Here is a 20,085-nt window from a genome sequence, read left to right as displayed (position 1 = left end):
GGATAGCATTAGGAGAAATACCTAATGTAAATCACAAGTTGATGGGTGCAGCAAACCAACATGGCACATGTATACCTATGTAACAAATCTGCACGTTGTGCACATGTACCCTAGAACTTAAAGTATTAAAAAAAAAAGAAAAAAAAGTTATCGAAGGCTGGACTTGGTGGCTGATGCCTGTGATCCCAGCACTTTGGGAGGCCAAGGCAGGAGGATTACCTAAGGTCAGGAGTTTGAGACTAGGAGCCTGGCCAACATGGTGAAACCCAGTCTCCACTAAAAATACAAAAATCAGCTTTGCATGGTGGCAGGCACCTGTAATCCCAGCTACTGGGGAGGCAGCAGAATCGCTTGCACCCAGGAGTTGGAGGTTGCAGTAAGCCGAGATCACACCACTGCACTCCAGCCTGGGTGACAGAATGAGACTCCATCTCAAAAAAAAAAAAGTTATCCAGAAAAAAGAATGTAATGACTAACATAAATTTTAACAAATACAAGGCAAATAACTCTGAAAGACAGTACTTGAGCATAACACAAATATCATGATTAAGACTATCAACAAATAGACATATTTGTTTTACAGTTATAAAGAAATGTGTTTCCCCCAAAATACTGTAAAATGAGTTGATGGTCAGTGCCAGAATGTAAGCTCCATGAGCATAGAGACTTGTCTATTTTGTTCACTGCCATATTCCCAGCATATTCAATGAACATCTGTTGAATGAATGAATGCTAAGTACAACATCGAGTTTCAAAATGAGGCTCTGAGATATGGGTAAATGAAGTTCGTTTATATTTAAAACCAGGACACCAAGTACAATTTAATTCATTAGGTAATTACTAAGTAACTTATATGTATGTGCTTATGACTATGCTAAGATACGTTTGTATGGATCCTCCCTTTTAAATAATAAGCTGCATCAGATCTGGAATTGGTGTCAGATTTATATCCTTTAGAGTGCCTAGTAAACAACTTTTAATAGATTATTTTCAACCCTCATTGTACATTAGCATTGCCTGGAGAACATTAAAAAAAAAATGCCTGTGGACTTACCAGACACAAACTAAATTTGAATCTCTGGGGTAGAGACTGAACTCTGATTTTCTTTTCTTTTTTTAATGTTCACAGTTGATATTGACGCCTAGGGATGGGTGAGCACCTCCACTGTAGACCAGTGGTTCTCAAACTTTGGGTTACAGGAGAATCATTTGGAGAGCTGAAAATTCAGTCTTACTCTCCCAGTTTCAGATTCAGTAGGTCTAGGGTAGAACCTAAAAATTTGTATTTTTAATAAGTTTCTAGGTGATGCTCATGCTACTGGTATGAGAATCACTCTGAGAACCATTGCTACAGGTCACCTATAGTGTTTCTGGAATGAATTAAAGAATAAATGTAGAAGATATGCAAATAAACAAACATGAACATTATATGAAAAATTTAAATATAAAAAAGGTTAGAAAAACATAAAATAAAACCACAATGAGATATCACTACATACTTATTAGAATAGCAGAATGAAAAACAAAACGAAAAATAATCCATGTGCTGGTGAGGGTGCAATTCTCATACACTGCACGTTGAAAAACAGTTTGTCCATTTCTTTTTTTTTAAATTTTATAAATAATATCGATAAAATGTCCATTTCTTATAAGCTAAACATCATATACTTATTAATCCCAGCAATCATATGCTTACCAAAGCCATCAATCTTATGCCTGGATATTTACTCAATATAAATTAAGACATATTCACATAAAACTCTGTACATGAATCCTTCTAGCAGTTTTATTCATAATGGCCACCAGCTGGAAACAACTGAGATGTTCTTCAACTGGTAAATGAATAAATAAACATGGTACATCCATGCGATGAGATACTACTCAGCAATAGAATGCAACAAACTGCAGATAACCAGTAATACCGTTAATGAATGTCAAATGCACTCTGATAAGTGAAAGAAGCCACTCAAAAGGCTATACACTGTACAATTCTACCTATACAACATCCTGGAAAAATTAAAATTATATATAGAAAAAACAAAACAGTGGTTGCCAGGGGCTGGGAATGGGGGGAGGTGTCAACTACAAAGTGGCACAGGAGAATCTGTTGGGGGTTGATTGATAGAACTGTGCAGGACAACTGATTGTGCAGAACCTCACCTGTAAAATGGGATTAATACTATCTACCTACCACACTAAGTTGTTGTGAAAATTAAATACGATAATAGATGGGAGAGTGCTTTGTAAGCTAAAATATGCCTTATGAAATATAGTCATGCATACAATACATTTTGCAAACATTCCTCCTCCTCTTTCAACATATACAAAGAGGCAACACTCTCCACAAGAACCACTAACACTTTCTGGTATTTCAAGGACAAAGTGACAAGGACCTGGCAAATAAATCAACAACATACAGTTAATGGGGATGATGAGAATTAACAGAGAATAACAAAGGGTAAATATGAGGCTGCTTCTCAATGTCCACCAGACTGACTCAGTGATAGGCAGAGACTGAAGGGGCACACTTAGGATAAAACTGGGGGTGAAGATAAAGCATCCATGTACCTTTCTTCTTTCAATTCTTCTAAAATCTTAGAAGAAGAAATATGCTTTTTGTTTTGTTTTACACTTACCTCTTTTCTAAGAAAATACCCTCCCAAGCATGCTTGTCACTCCTAACCAGTAGTTCTTTCTCAGTAAATTGAGGGATTTTGGTTTCTTGATTATAAAACTATATAGCCTCTTTATAGAAAACTAGTGAAGAATAAATACATTTTAAAAAATGAAGGTAAAGAAAGAGTCCAGGTAGAAGCATAATACTACAACCAGCAGGGTTTATTCTATGAATGTGGTTTAAAAAATATTTTTCATATGTTTATTAGTCATTTGTTTATCTTCTTTTGTGAAGTCTGTTCAAATCTTGGCTAATTTTTAAACAGAAGTGTGTTGTCTCTTATTATTAGTTCCAGTTTTTTATACAGTCTGGATGCACTATATTCTTTGTAAGATACATGTTTTGTGAATATTTTGTCCTATGTTGTAGCTTGTCCATTCATTACCTTAATATCTGTCATGATAAGTTGAAGGTTTTAATTTTGATGAAGTCTACTTTACATAAATGTGTATTTAACCTAGTTGTAATCATATTGAATACCCAATTTTATACCCTGTTAACTCTTAATAGCATAAGCATTTATTCCCTGATGTTATTAAAACTCCTCACATCATTTTTAATGACTGCAAAATATTTCATTGAATTGATGTTGCATATTTTACATAACTAGCCTTCAACTATTATACGTTAGTGTTAATATATTAATTACAAATAATATCATAAAGGATATCTTTGTAAATAACTTTTGCTTCATTACTTCAGAACATCTCCTTAAAGTATGGAATTCCAAAGAAAACATATTAGAATGATACTGAAAAGACAGCACATGTTAGCAGTAGAGCACGTCATCATCATCTATCATCATCCGGAAGGCAGCCTTAGAGATGAAGCCTTTCCCCTATGTGAGGACATGAGATCCAGAGACAGAAACTGAATTGCCAGAGTGGGTAGAATCCATTCACTGATATCTGTTAGGTCTTTCAATTTCCATTATTGTACCCTTTTTGTGATACCACATTAATGCTCCTAAAATCTTAAATTGAAATGAAACGTAGCAAGTTATTAGTATTATTTGAATGTGTAAAATTATGACTCTGCTGGATTTCAAATGTTGTTCACCAACAATGCATTTCTATACAAGTAGCTCTGAATTTCTATATGCAGTTTTTCCCTATATAATTGCTACCATATACATATAATATTCAATTATAGCTGCTTTATAAAGCCAAATTATAATATTAACTTGAAACATTTCATTTGACTTCAAAATTTCAGATAGTTAATGAGTAAACCATGTCTACTTGCTATACACACAATAACACACCACGCACTAAGCTGCCAAAATTCTACTTAAACTTTCTTTCCAAAAAAAAAAAAACCTTTTAAAAATGAAGTAGAAGTAGACAGAAATGCTCAACAACTTTGCCTGAAACTTCCAGTATGTCTAACAAATATAACACTTAAATCATTCTAACTTCAGGAATTATAACTTGACAAGATAATTGTTTTCTTAGGTATGATGTAACGTCATCTCTGGGACACTTAAGACTTGGTCTTCCTAATCTAGATTCAGGCTACTTTCTGAGTGTGGATGGCATCATACTCTCTTAAAATAAGTCACAACGAGAGAAACACCCAGAGTTCACAGTTTGTGTTTAAACTTGCTGCTGACTCATTTGTCCCTTGATAACTGAACCTTTCTTTACTAACTTTAATTATAGCTATCTGTCATTTTAAAACTTCCCCTTTCCTCGTGAACGTATTTGCTATCCTTGTGGCCTCTTGACTGTGAGACACTGGGTAAATATGTCACCTCCAAGATTCTTATTACATGGTGTTCAGTCTGCTAAAAACAGAACTTGTACTTCTCATTCATTCCTTTCCTGCATGTGGATGTTGTAAAGATTACGCGCGATGATGTATGTGCAAGAGATTACTGTTGTTATGTTTGAAATAAATTTCATGGAATTTGTTCTAAACTTGGGATGCCATAAATATCCTCCTCCTCTCTGCCATAACACACCAACTATTCCACCAGAAACACCATTCTTAGGCACTATATTCTAAATGAATTGCCAAAACCATGGGGATCTGGAAAAGAAGAACTGCTATGTAATGTCTGGTATCATTACTACTCCCTAATCTCTAAATGCAAGTGACCGAAAAAGATTCTCTCTCAGCTAGATGAAGCAGATTCCTCCAGTGTCATCAAAGTACATCAAGGCAGTTCTATGATCTGGAAGATCCAAAGAGATGATTCACTCTTCAAGAGTCCTATTAAAGGTCAATTTTTTTTCCAAGAAATGAACGATATGCTCGAATTGAGAGAAAGAAAAAACACACAAAAGTGTTCTCAAGAATTGGTGTGGTACGTGGGAAAGAACATGGGCTTTGGTGTCACCTAAACCGGGGTATGAATTTCAGCATCAGGATTTTAGGCAAGTTATATTACATCTCTTTGTTTATTTTCTCATCTATAAAATGGATACAGCCATCTAATAGAGCTGAAAGAAAGAAATAATGCCCATAATGGCTGGGCGTGGTGGCTCACACCTGTAATCCCAGCACTTTGGGAGGCTGAGGCGGGTGGATCACCTGAGGCCAGGAGTTCAAGACCAGCCTGGACAACATGGTGAAACCCGTCTCTACTAAAAATACAAAAAATTAGCTAGGTGGCATGGTGGGTGCCTGTAATCCCAGCTACTCGGGAGGCTGAGGCAGGAGAATCACTTGAACCTGGGAGGTAGAGGTTGCAGTGAGCCGAGATCATGCCACTGCACTCCAGCTTGGGCAACAAGAGTGAAACTCCATCTCAAAAAATAATCATAATAATGTACATAAAGTCTGCAAGTACAATAGCCTGAGCATAGGTAAGCACTCAAACAATGTCGGCTGTTAATCATTAATTCAACCAGCACTCACTGAGTACTTTAGGTGCTAGGCATTATACAAAGTGTGCCTATGACCTGTATTATAACTATCATCCAATAGGAATAGGGCAAACCTAAGATGAATGCAGAGTAGATGAGTGCTTTTATTGTACAATATAAAGGACATGTAGAAAAAGTTAATTTCTGACTACAAAATAACTCCTGGACAGCTTAATGACCTGATTAAAACTCCACCACTATGGAATCAATCCTTTAATTTGAATTAATCTTTTTCTTAACTTAATTATTTATTTGGTCCCCCAAATCTGCTTTGAAATGTAAACATTCCTAAAAAGTAACAGCTTTACAAAAGAGAAGAGGGAGAGTAGCTACACTTCTCTCCAATGTTTTCTCTTCATCCTTGGCATTGTCTGTCTTCTGGTTCTACTGTTCACTAGCTTTGTTGTTCTTGGGCACATCACTTTACCTCTCTGAGGCTGCTTCATCATGAAGATGGGGATAACACTCTTCAGTTGCAATGATGTAAATTAAGATTTACGGAAAAGAGAAAACTTATGGAGTGTGAGACAAAGAAAGCAACAGGGAGGAAAGAGACAAACAAAAAAGACAGTCAGACAAATGCTGACTCAGAGAGAAGGAAAAAGGAGAGAGGCAAATACTCAAAGAATAAAACATTTGTATAGGGCAGAAATTTCACTCAATGAACATAAGCTCTCAAGATGCAATCCAGCCTGAAAAAGTCCATCTTGGTTGTGACATTTAAGATTTTTAGCACTTCCCGACAGTTATTCAGCAAGTTAATGGCAATGGCTTCATCAACATCTTTAAGGAAAAAATGAAGACCTGCTGAGAGGCACAGAGACGGTAAAACCATAGAAGAGCCAGCAAACTTCATCAATTTGTTTGAATGTTCTAAGCAGTCACACTTAAGTGACTTAAGCCATATTCTGTGATATTAAAAAATGTGTACTGCTGTATATACTATATGTTTGTGCCAACATATCATTGTAAAGGGTTATATACACAAAATTATTTATTTACTTTTGTTGAGCATTTTAAGGAATTTTCAAAGACAATACAAATTTTTAACCTTTTCTACTGATTTTAGATCTCAACCCTATAAATGCTAATTTTTGTCCTCTATTTATTCTCTTCCTTACTGATGATGTATTGAGAGGAAAGGGATTTTTATCATCAGACTGCCTTAACTAGGTTCTGACCCTCTTTTTCTAGGCAGCTTATCTGATCAGTTGAATAAATCTGTTCTAGGAATAATAGTTCCTTACTCTAAAGCCTCCTATCAACTATTAGTTCTCACACTTTAGCCCAGTTAGTTGCTTTGGCTTACTCAGGCATGTCTGGACAGGCCCAGGCAAGTCTTAGCCTTAAACCTTTCATAAGCAACTTCCTCTCCTTCTTTGTTCTTCCTTGCACTTACCTATTTAGGAAAGTTTTAGGCTATTAGCAAATCGAGTATCAGTTTAAGATTGTGAGGTTCAGCTCCAGCCAATGGATGCAGGACAGAGCAGTAAGGATGACCCAAATGCATAAGGGATAAACATGTCTGCCTTTCCTTTGTTCAGGTGTGCTCTTGCCATTGTTCCATCTGTGTGGAGCACCCTTTCTGCAGAAAGTAAAGATTGCCTTGCTGAGAGGTCCTTTGTCTCTGTGCTGACTTTTCTTCGTGACACTGATTATCTGTTTCTAACAACAGTTATACCTTATGACAAAGTAAAAAATTTCTAAGTTGAATAGTATCAGGATGAAGGCAACTTGGTCCATACTTTGCCCAGTTTAAATGCACTCAATGTATTTCTAGGAAAAGTCAAATATTTTCCCTCTTGGCACTACCTTGGTTTACTTCTCATCTTTCTTCTTCCAAGTTTCAAAACTCACACATAACCTTTCCAATCACTAGTCTTCTCTAGAACCACACTGTTCACCTGCATCTGGATGAGGGGGCTCCCATACCTGGCCCCCTATCACAAAACCCCCATCTGCTTTTTCAATAGAACCCAACAGGTTTCTACAATACACATTCCCAAATGAAGCAAACTGCACATTTTGGCCTTAGTTCACAGTATCCTGAAAGCAAAACCATTGACTCTTCTGAAGACATCACAAATTAACAGTAAATTAAATGGCTGCCGTCTCTCATTAAAGTGTCTAATAAGGCACTAAAAAAATTATATTACGAGAAGGTAAAGCCAAAGGTTACAAACTAACAGTTTTGTTCGAACAGTGTTTCAAAAATTTAGTAACTGAAAAACAGAAAAATCTAGTAACTCAGATTTCTGAGTTTTCTAAAACAACCTGAAGATCTGGCAACAGTGGGTCCACACCCACTCACAGCAACAATAGGCTGGCAGGGGTGACAGGTGTCCCCTTTCAGTAGCACAGAAGCTCTCAAGGACATGGTGGTTTTCTGGAAGATTGTTGTGACCATCAAGAACCTGTGCTATGGTAATACTACACTGTACCTAGGCCGCATGCTGGAGTTCAAGGAATACAGCAGTAAGCAAAACATAAAAATCCCTACTACCCTTGTGCAACTACACTGTGGTTTTGAGTAGATGCTGAAGGAGACGGAAAAGCCACCAACTAAAAATAGTAAAACGAAGGTGTTCTAATGTTCTGAGAACACTTAATAGTATCCTTGAGAGAATCCTTTTGTAAAGTGAATGGCCACTCCCTCCTTTTATCAGTTTTGAGATCTAGATTGGGTGTGCTTAAAATGAATCCATATTAATTGCTAGATTACAGTGTGAATTCCTATGTCTCTATATGTCTGATACAAATATCATTGTCATTCAAAATGATTTATAAGCTTCACTCATAGCTGCAATTATCTCCATACCATATATTCTATATATAACAGTGACCTAAATATACTGTCTAAATTTGTGGTGAACCTTTTCAGATAAGCATTTTTTCATTAAAAGATAATATGATACGTTCTCCTTTAAGCTTAGCATTTAAATGTACTAACAAAATTATATTGCATATTAAATTAACACTTAAAATTTCAGATTCACATTCAATTCTATTTTTGAACATAAAGCAAAGCCCTTATGTTTTGAAAGTTTCTAAATCTCAATCTTAGAAACTTTCAAAACATAAGGGCTTTTTCAACTGCCCTCAATTTCTGCCTTTGCTGATGTACACTAAAATCTACAGGGCCTGATAGTCACGTAACAGGTAAATGAATAAAAGATGCCAGGAAGATTGCTTGATGACTTGAGAAGTGTCTATACAGAGGAGTTCACACATTCTAATTAAGTTCTCCTGATGTTAAAATTGCAAGAAACCATGAGCTGTAATATTGAAGGCAGTTTAAGGCAAGGAGAAGAGAAAATTATCCATATTGTCTAGCTAAATTAAAATTATTTCACCCAAGAAAGTCTGGTTATGTCTGCCTTAAACCAAATCATATTGTTTCATTTCACAACTTGGGTTAGTGAGAATATGATTATTGTTTAAGAAATTCTGCTCTGTGAAATTGTTCCGTAACTCAGTTATCACCACCATCACTATCCTAGTCATCTTGTCTAGAAGTGTAGAAGTTATCTTCGATCAATCTTGATTCTGTGACTCCAAGAATTAGAAGTATCTAAGATAGGTGGTATCTGAAGGGAGAGTAGGCTGCTATTAAGTGACTCAAATCCAAGTCTTCCGTCTGCTAAGCCACATTCTTTCCATTATGCTGTACTAGCTCTTCCTCAATAACTTAAATCTAAAGCTTTTAGAGCTAGCAGAGTCAGTATCTCATTTAATCTTGGTAATGACCCTGAGATGTAAGCTGAGGCGGACGTAATTATTTCTAACATACAGGACACTGGGTATCTAAAGGATAAAATTCTTTGTTCAAAGATGTTTTATCTAATGCCTAGTAATATCTATAAGACATAACTATTAGGAAAATCATTGTGTGTAACTGAAATATATTATCTTTAGAATAACAGTATCTCTAAATGAGTGTAGTATATCTGTTAGGTTTGTATTCTGGGGATGGTAAATACTAGACATCTGTACTGCCCTCTCCTTTCCCACTGTTATCTTTTAGCACATTCTTTCCTACTGGAGCTGAACCCAGCCTCAAAATCTTTCTGTACCTACTGCTCCAGAGAGCCCCATATGAGTTGACTGGCATGGCATTCCTGTTTTGACTCTCCTCACTTAGGTCCCACATTGTATAACATTTGTTTCTGATGTTTGCTTTTGAGTTGGTATTTGTTATTAATGGTTCTCATTTTATATAATGTTTGTATACACTGTCTTCTGCATGTACAGATTCCTGCTTTTTGCTTTTTATTTATTTCAGAGCCTCAACTGTAGTAATTCATACACAGTGAATCCTCAAAGTGTTCTGAATGTACTTGAGACAAATGGATGGTATTTAGGGAAAAAAATATAAAATTAAAAAAATAAAAACTGCTGTTATTTCTGAATATAATTTAGATCAAGGGTCAGTAAACATTTACTGTAAAAAGCCAGATAATAAATACGATAAGTTTTGCTAACCAGATGATCTGTGACGCACTCACTCAACCCGGCCATGACAGTGTGACAGTACCCACAGAAAACTCATTAACAGGTGAGTATGACTATGTTCCCATGAAACCATTTATGGATACTGAAATAGAATTTTCGTATAATTTTCACAAGTCACCAAATATTACTCCTTCTTTGATTTTTTTCTCCAACAATTAAAAAATATAAAAACCATTGTTAGCTTGCAGGCCATAGAAAATCAGGAGGCAGGCTGAATTTGGTCCATGGCCCAGAGTTTACTGACTCCAGGCCTAGATCTAGAGTTGTCAAAGTGAGAACTTCTGGTAGTCTGCAAGATCTTTTCAGCAAGTTCAATTACCAATGTGTGAGACAAAATTTTCTTTGTGTATGTCAACAAAATAGATCAAATGTAGATGCAAATATGAGGAGCTAGTTACCTTCTATTTAAATAAGCCAAAAATTGAAGAGATTGACAAAAATGTAAAAGAATGCCACTCTTCTCAATAATTTTTCCTTTATGTTTATAAAATGTTAAGTGGTATCCCATATCAAATACTGTTTATATTAACATGTAATAGTCTTATTTTTCATATGTTAATATTTTTAGAATTCTTCAGTTTTGATTTCTAATATGATAAATGTCAGTTGATATAACCAATAAACAAAAGCTCTCTGGGGGCTCTCAGTAAATTTTAAGAATGTGACCAGGTGCAGTGGCTCACGCCTGTAATCTCAACATTTTGGGAGGCTGAGGCGGGTGGATCCCCTGAGGTCAGGAGTTCAAGACCGGCCTGGCCAACATGGCAAAACCCCATCTCTACTAAAAATATAAAAATTAGCTGGGTGTGGTGGCGTGCACGTATAATCCCAGCTACTTGGGAGGCTGAGGCAGGAGAATCACTTGAACCTGGGAGGCGGAGGTTGAAGTGAGCCAGGACTGCACCACTGCACTCCAGCCTGGGTAACAAAGCGAGACCCTGTCTCAAAAAAAAAAAAAAAAAAAAAAAAATTAAAAATATAATGGGAGCATAAGACCAAAAACTTTGAGGACAGCTGCTGAGCCACAGATAGATTAACTTACAGCTGGTGCACTGCCCTTGAGACAAAACCACCTGGGAGACAACTTCATTGCAAGCTCTATCTTGGCCTCTCCCCACCTAAAAGATTCCTGGCATTTCTCTGATTAGATCCTGATTTGGTCAAATGTAATCCCATGTATTTATGTTCTTACATAATAAAGTTAGTGAAGACATGGTGGTTATTTTCATAAAAGAACTCTTTGGATCTATGTAGACCATAAAAGCACTTCAGCCTTTACTCTGTCAAAACAGGCATCTAGAAGCAAGTTTCTCTCTCTGGCCTCTATTTTCGAATCTTTAAAAACAAAAAAATTATTATTGCAATTCCTTGCCGCCAGAACATATCTCAAAACAGAATCATTAGCTCATTTACATATAATAGTGTACCTTTGACCTCACAAATATTGTGGGAGCCTGATCCTAATTAGAACCCTCACAGCAGTGTTAAATCTAAAGAAAGAAAATCCACTAGACATGGTACAAGTTTATACTTGTATAAACTTGTATTAGTATAATACAAGTATTATACTAATACTACTGCACTAAAATTACATTTTGCAAGTAAGGTATACAGAGCTTATAGAATATTTTGCTTATTCTGTCACTTGAAATTTAAAAACTTTTAAAAATAAAATTCTAGGGGAATTTTTTATTTTAATTATTTTAGGGGAAAGTTATTTTAATTCCAGTGTTACAATATACAGGGAAACTTTATGTAAGGAAGTATTTCTTTCAATATAAATATACATAAAGTTTGACTGTCTATCCAAATAATGTGTACTGGTGGCCTGAGGAAACATTTTCTTTCTTTTTCCAACCCCATTTTAGAGAGATTTAAGAAGTAATAGCCACAATTTCAATATTTATCATTTTTTTGAATTATATGTTCTTAGTTAGAAAGTGTTTCTCCATGAGTATATGATTCCAAAAGTCTTCATCCTTTACCTTGTGGAATAATAACTTTGTAAACAATAACAAAAGAAGAAACAATTTATATTTTTGAATATTTGTCCTTCAACTTGTATTATAAAATTACTTAAAACTCAGGAATTGTGATTGGATGCTAAGTCTGCCACAATTTATGAGTACTGGCTCCAAATAGTCAAATAAAATAAATTTGGCTACTTAGACCAACACCAAAACTGAAATTCATTAGCATCTTTTTTTTCAAGATTGAAAAATTGCTATTTATTTGACAAAAAACTATTGCATTTAATAAAGAAATGTTAATAACTGGTACATACATTAGTTCAAAATATTTTCACTAAGCACCAAATAGAATAGTTCTCGGTCTTTTCACTGAGAACGCCTTTGAAAAAATGCCTATAACAATCAGTTTATTTAGGTTTTTAATCAAGAAATTGAAAGCTGCCAATCAGAGTTTCTAATTACCATGAGATGACCAGGTAAACAACCTTGAGGTCATATAATGTGAGCTTTTAAAAGCTTTGTTTAATCTCTACATCCCAACTGAGGGGATTTGTTGGCCTCAGGCTGGTAATCACAGGTCCATGTGCCAGATACTATACATACACACACACACACACACACACACACACACACACACACACCACTGAGTAATAAATATCATGGATAAAAGATAAAGACTATATGGCCTATATATATTTAAGGGGAATAATGTCTAATTCTCACGGCTATACAATTAATTCACTAGCATCTTTAAGATCAGAAAACCACTGGCAAATTATTATCTCTTTGGGAAATTATTAATCATTTGAGGGAAGAGTGAAAAATACATTAGAAGAATGTTGGGAGCTGTGATGTTAAACAAAGAACAAAACATAAACTTAAAATATGGGGAAAATGCTTGCTGGTTAAATCTACAGTAAAAACAAAAGTCTCATCATGATTGCAAAACATTCCAAATTGTGTAACTTAAGTTATTTGTAAAATAGACAAAAGTGAAGCAGCTTCCTCAGTCATTTTTTGAGATCTCAGCATCAATTTAAAGAAAATGCTTATATTTAAAAGAAAGCCTATTTCAAAATACAAATCCCTACATTAAGCACATATAAGGACATGAGGTAAATTTATGTCTCATATCATACAACACTCCTGCTCCATGTGTGTGTAAATGAAGGTGTTGGGAGACTAAAGTTAGAAAAGGTTATTTGCTTCACTATTCACTTCTTTAAGAAATACAAGCGTCTCAATCCTAAAAGAAGCAAAGACTATAGGACTAAATAGATGCTAATGTGAAAAAATCAATTTATATAAAATTGGTATGTGGACCACATGGAAGAATGGGAAAACAAAGGGCATATATACTTTACTGTGCAGAAAAGATATATTATTTCTGGTAAATACTGTCTAAAAATTTTTTTTGGTATAAAAAATTACATTGCCTGCTCCAATTCTTAGGTCAAAATTATGTCCACTAAAAAACCTGAATGTAATAGTTTATTAAGAAGGCAACAACTTTAAAAACCACATGGAATTTATACTACCACAATGCTAAAATGGATCAAGGAGATTTTGGTCTATAGTTGAGAAGATAAAGTGGTCTTCTGAGAAAACATAGCTAATATTACTCCAAAGCGGCAAAACCAGAATCAAAGTATGGTTATTTTAAAGCATGGCAGAGCAGTTTAAAATTTGAACAATATCATTGTTATTTAAAAAAAATAGTTTTCACTTTTATTTTGTTTTCCCAATTCCCCTCCCCAGCAATGGGACAATACACATAACTAGCTGCTGGGAAATTTTCTGAGCACTTTGTGGAAACTGTTGGCTTTCAGAAATGGGCAGGCTGATTTGAACCAAAAATTAGACAAAATACAGAACTGCAACAACAATAGAAAGCAACTTAGAAAGAGGATCAAGCCAAGCAGATAAGCAAACTTTATAAAATCAGTTAACTGGGGCTGTTCATCAAGTCAGTTCCCTAATTTCAAAAAGCCGAACCAAAGCAAAGCATGTTGACTTACATTGCTTCTTTAGTTCTTTCAGCTGTTGTTTAAACTGTACAAATTTTTCATTATTTTGAAAGTCTGCATCAGAATTCTTGTTCTGTAAAGCCAAAAATTTCTTCTCTACCAATAATTTTAAATCTGGTATTTTTTCTGGACGTTCTTCTTTTACCTAAGGGAGGCAACAAAATTACCTGAGTTAAATGTTAACAATAATAGTGTTAACAAAGTTTTACAACATTGTTTTTATCTCAGATAATTCAAAGCAAAAGATAGTGAGGTTGAAAACAATCTCTTGAACAAAGCACCAGAGAGGTTGGGACATGTTCTAGGACAGACTGCTGGCAAATACTGAAGGGACTCATTCATGCCAACTACTCATTCTATTTTGGCTTCCGTAAGCTAGTGGCCCTTCAGTGATCCTACTGACTTGTTGTCTTCTGATAACTACCAGGGAAAATCACAAATGTGGCAACTTCACCAGACCTGAGCATCACCACCCAAGTCTGCTCAGTCCTCTCTCACACTCACTAGTGGTTATTCCATCCTGCATGCTCAACATTTTTTTTTTTTTTTTGGCCCTCCACCGTAGCAGGTAAGAGTCACTTCTACTTTACAAAAGTGGCTGGGGCTTTAGCCTTGACCTTCCATAATGTCCTGCCATGCCAAGGAATAAGTGCCCCCTGGTTCTGTTCAAGGCTAAATTCTCAACCCATGTTCTCCTCCATCCCCAATATTATAAAATTATTTCCCAATATTATAAATTTTCAAATATGCAGACAGGTTGAAGGAAGTATATATTATGAACACTCATTCATCTACTTCCTAGGTGCCACAATTAACATTCTGCTCTGTGTGTGTTATCACATATCTATCCATCTATCTATCTCTCTATCCATTCTCAACCCTGTTCTTAATCACATCTTCATCTCTTTCACAACAAACTTTCCTCTAAACGGGCTCTTTTCTCAAGAACCTTTACACAGGCTCTTCACACCCATTTTTTTTTTTTAAAACAAACAACCTCTTATAATCCCAGCTCCCTGACCCTAGTTATTTTCTGTTCATATTCCACCTCCCTGGGGGAAAAAGGGAGCCACTCTTTCCACTTTCTCATCCTCCAGCTTTAGCCACTATAGTCAAGCTGCTGCCTCATCACTTTGCCACAGCTGCTCTCCATCAGGCCTTCATAATCGCTCCCTTTCATCACTGGCCCTTTCCTGATGCTCCTGCTGCCAAGCAAAACTCACCAAATTCTCTATTGTGCCCCATACACTTTAGACAGACTTCTACCACCACTCCAGGAATATTCAATGGCTTATTTTTATGCCTCTTTCCCCTAATAAAGTATAAACGCCTTGAAAGATGTCTGATTTATCACGGTATTACCAGTGCCCAGCACACAGTAGGTAGTACTCAACGTGTATTTCAAATAAGTTAATCTTATTAGCTCCAAATATACCTACCCACTAAAAGCCACAATTTATTAGCTGCCATTATTATTAGTATACAGTACAGTTTCTAGGCTGGAAGACAGCTTAGAGATAATCTAATCTTGATCTCCTCTCCTCAGTTTCACAAATAAATAAAATGATTTAGAAAGAAGTCAAATGACTTATCTTCTACATCCAACTAGTCAGAGGTAATGCTAAGACTACAAGTTAGATACAGAAAATTCTTGATATTGGTTCTAGTCAGTGGCATATATTTCTAATCTCTCTGAATCTGAGTTATCAATGCATATGAATTCAAAAGATTATCTGCAAAGTATCTGCTTTAACTTTTGTCACAGAGAAAAAACATAATCTTCTTTTGCTTAATTGCTATGCATTTTGATTACTAAATAGAAAATGAGAATTAAGCATGAAACCAAAATGTCTAAAATTTATATTTTAGTGTAGGAACTGTCTTCTTGTATTGCTAACCCCCAAGTGCTGGATTCACCATTAAAGAGAGTTTTAGAAAACATGGAGAGGCTTTAATGACAAGTGTTATATGTAATTAAGGATTTAACAGAAGTACTGTACAGCTAAGGAACCAATAAAGCTCAATTTGGAAAAGAGAAGATAGAAAGGCAATTTAATAGTGCCTTATATCTCAAGAATAAGAGCTATTATACACGGTAACTAGCTATCCTCTACCTCTACATAATAGAAAATGCAAGAAGTTCAAAACTGTACCATGAAGAATTGAGAGCAGACCTAGAAAATAAATTGCTGGTTCTTAGAAAAGGATTATAGGCTCTCTTTCTGGAATTATAAAATAAAATGGATTCACATCCACCTAAGATGTTAATGGTAACAGTATAGGAAGGCATTCAGGTGAGCCTTGTCAAGGTGTAATCAGTCTGAAATTATTATGTAATCTGGGATGATCTAAGCAGATGATAAGTAAAATCTGAATGTTGTTTTCCAACAAAGTCTCTAATACAGTCAACCTACTTAATTCCCACAGTTCCACTACAACCATTGCTGAGGAGGTGAAGACTGAGTAGGGAGTGGGGGCAGTGAGGACGGAGGGGAGAGGCATTTTGAGGTCTGACAACAACAACCTGAAATATGACTAGGAAAAGCTGAATAAACCAAATTTTTAGTGATTCACTGTGTTTTTCTCCCCATAACCAGAACCTTTAGAAAACTGCTGTAAAGCACATAAATTCACTGCTGTAAATGTCTTCTCTGAAAGTTTGAGTCTGCATGGCCATCCATTGCAAAGAGAACTGACTGTACTCTAGCTATCAAAATGAAATTTAAAAACATTCAACTCATTATCTCTTTAAATCAATAAAATAAATGGGCACTATTTTTTAATGGTTTCTTGCTTTGTTTGAATATCTAAGAGAAACATTAATGAAAGGAAAAAAATTGAGCGGCTGATCATGTAGTATGAAAAAGATAAAGATGCCCCTCTTTTCCCAGGATAATTTTTTTTTTTTTTTTTTTTTTTTTTTAAATTAAAGAGACAGGGTTGGGCTCTGTCACCCAGGCTGGAGTACAGTGGTGCGATCACAGTTTACTGTAACCTTTAACTTCCTTGGTCAAATTTCAAATACCTCAAAGAAATTTGAGATGGAGAGGATCTACTAGATTATTAGGTCCATCCTTTTCCCAATAATAAAGTCTTCCCAGATACAGGACTTAGAATCTCAGTGAATTAAAAGATACTAGGTATATTAATTTACTAGGGCTGCAATAGCAAAGTACCACAGATTAGGTGGCTTAAACAACAGAAATTTATTTTGTCACAGTTCTGGAATCAAGAAGTCCAAGATCAAGGCATCGGCAGGGCTGGGTCCTGTGGCATCACATGGTCTTCCCTCTACACAGGTCTGTGTCCAAATTTCCTCTTAAGGACATCAGTCATATTGGATTAAGGCTCACTTACTGACCTCATTTTAACTTAATGACTTATTTTATTTTTTTTTTGAGGCAGAGTCTCACTCTGTTGCCCAGGCTGGAGTGCAGTGGCACGATCTTGGCTCACTGCAAGCTCCGCCTCCCGGGTTCACGCCATTCTCCTGCCTCAGCCTCCTGAGTAGCTGGGACTACAGGCACCCACCACCACGCCCACCACCACGCCCGGCTAATTTTTTGTATTTTTAGTAAAGACGGGGATTCACCGTGTTAGTCAGGATGGTCTTGATCTCCTGACCTCGTGATCTGCCCACCTTGGCCTCCCAAAGTGCTGGGATTATAGGCATGAGCCACCATGCCCAGCCAACTTAATGACTTGTTTAAAGACCTGATTTCCAAATACAGTCAAATTCTGAGGTCCTACTAGGGGTTAGGACTTCAACATATGAATTTCAGAGAAACACAATACACTGGATTAATGTTTATATCATTATAATTTAAAAATGAGAGAAGTTACTGAGAAGTAAATAACAGGTACCATACTTACATGATAAAAATTTAACTCTGCCCTTTGACAACAAAAGGTCAGATTTTTCTGTATCACTCGCTTACTCATCCAGTATTCAGTGAGTGTTCTCTATGTGCTAAGCACTGTAGCTAAAATGAGAGTAGACCAGAAGGGTGGATCAGGAGCAGAAGGTCAACAGCCCTGGAAGCCAGGTTATAGAACTGAGACCTGACCCAACAGGCAGCGAGAAAGACACTACAGATTTCAAGGGGTAAAGTGATAATAAGAGTTAAAAAAAATGATTACTATCATTAATGCCTGGAGGACACACAACCGACAGGGAGGGAGAGGGCAGTTGCTGCCATATGTTAACTAATGGCAGAGGGGCTGGCAACTGGGATGCTGTTTGAGAAGCAGAATCACCAACTCTTGTTGTGAGAGGAAGACAAGAGAGTAATGATGCCTCCAAGATATTTAATGTGGACAACTAGTCAAATGCTATTGTCTTGAGGAAAGCAGCAGAAATCACTGAAACTGTAAGACTTTGAAGTGAAGTTACCTAGTACGAAGCTGGAAATATTTAAAATGAGGGCATGGGAAGAAAAAGAAGAGACATGCAAAAGGAACTCTGAAAAACTAAAGAAGAAAACCAGCAGTGAGGAATGCTACAGAAGAAAGGAAAGAGAAAATTTCCATTAGAGAAGTGCTTGTCCTTTGGGGAAAATGATGCAAGTGAGCTTAAGTAAGAAAAGGGCTAATCCTTAAATCCAGTGGATTTAATTATAAGGCATTCTGCACACAGCACTGGAATTATGGCTCCATGAAGCTTCTCTCAGACAAAGGTTATGTCCCTGGTGTCTGGCCCGCTGCCTGTTGCACAGTGGGTGCTCAGATGATGTGGGTGAACGAGTAAATTACCTGAAGGCTAAATTACACTGTGCTGAGATGAGAAAGGGGGTTAATGGAGTTGTGTGGGAACCGATGAATACAGTTTGATGGAAAGGAAGAACAAGATGAGAAGCAGATCATGGGAATGAGAGTGCTAAAGATACTTGTTTATTTGTATAGAGGAACAGGAGCTAGAAGTTGTTATGATGGAGGATAAAAAACTTGGAGCTCAGCATCAGACAGATCTGAATCCACTCTGGGTATGGATCTTGAGACAATCCCCTGGGTCTTGAAATTCTCTCATCTCTTAATTAGGAATCAGGAACACCCACTTCAGTGCTGTGAAGACTTAACTAAACCAAGCCTGTGTTTAACTCTGGCCCACAGTAAATGATCAAAAACTTTTATTCTTTTCCTTCTAACTTCAGCATAAGAGACTTTAACAAAGTTGTGGGTAGAGGAGGAGGTGATGAAGAAACATACATAAAAAACTATTAAGAGAAAGCAAGTAACAAATTTCATTTGAGAAAACCATTCCAGTACTAGGGCAAAAAATAGAGAAGTCTGCAACCAGCTGGGAAAGCATGTCAATTGTCCTTACAGGTGTCAGAAATGCCTATGGGACTAGACCAGCAAGGATATGAGGAAACTCACAGTAAGTGCAGGCCAATAGGAAGTGGTGAGGACTGTGTGAAGTAGATGGTACAAGTCCCAGGTAAGAGGAAAGCTGTTACTCAGCTGCCGATGCCTGCTGCCAGGTAAGAAGGCAAGCCCAGGCTTTTCCAGGACACTTAGAAATCGGGATCTTTATGGGACATTTTTCTGGTTTTTAAGACAATGTATAGTGTCGCTGTGAGGTAAATAAATGAAGCAATAAAGAGCCCACCTGTCTGATGCAGAAAATATTCAATAACGAGTAGCTGTTAGTATTGTTGTTACTATTATTATCTATCTATATATATCTCCAGTGTTGCTGAATACACAGGCCTATAGCTCATCAAGACTGACATAAAAACACCCACTTGGAGGAACCAGTGTATGGATTTTAATGGAAATCATGGAAATGAATGGGATCACCAAGGAGACTGAATAAATAGAAACAAAAAAAAAAAAAGGACCAAGACCGAACTCTGGAGGATATCACATTTTAAGGGCAGCTGGAAGAGTTTAAAAAGAAAAAGTACAAGAGTTAAGAAACAACCAAAAGAAAATATCCACAAAGTTTAGGAAGGAATTTCAAGATCTGTCAAATGCTGCAGAGAAGTCAAACTAAATAAGAAGTGAAAAGTGTGCATTAGATTTTTGAG

The 20,085-nt window shown here is 36.3% G+C and overlaps 1 protein-coding gene across 3 annotated transcripts in view; it reads right to left on the bottom strand.

Annotated features, from left to right (window-relative positions):
- The window catches only part of NSMCE2 (NSE2 (MMS21) homolog, SMC5-SMC6 complex SUMO ligase), a 288,122-nt gene that overhangs the window by 177,600 nt on the left and 90,437 nt on the right, over positions 1–20,085 (bottom strand). For all 3 annotated transcript variants that reach the window (XM_003256196.2, XM_030795270.1, XM_030795272.1), the window contains exon 5: positions 14,048–14,201. In XM_003256196.2, coding sequence (XP_003256244.1) covers positions 14,048–14,201 — 154 coding nt within the window. The remainder of the gene's footprint in view (positions 1–14,047; positions 14,202–20,085) is intronic.

The sequence above is a fragment of the Nomascus leucogenys genome, chromosome 16 (genome assembly GCF_006542625.1).
Source record: "Nomascus leucogenys isolate Asia chromosome 16, Asia_NLE_v1, whole genome shotgun sequence".
Classification (NCBI taxonomy): domain Eukaryota; kingdom Metazoa; phylum Chordata; class Mammalia; order Primates; family Hylobatidae; genus Nomascus; species Nomascus leucogenys.
The sequence above is the reverse complement of the archived record's forward strand: the minus strand, read 5'-3'. Positions and strand labels throughout refer to the sequence as shown.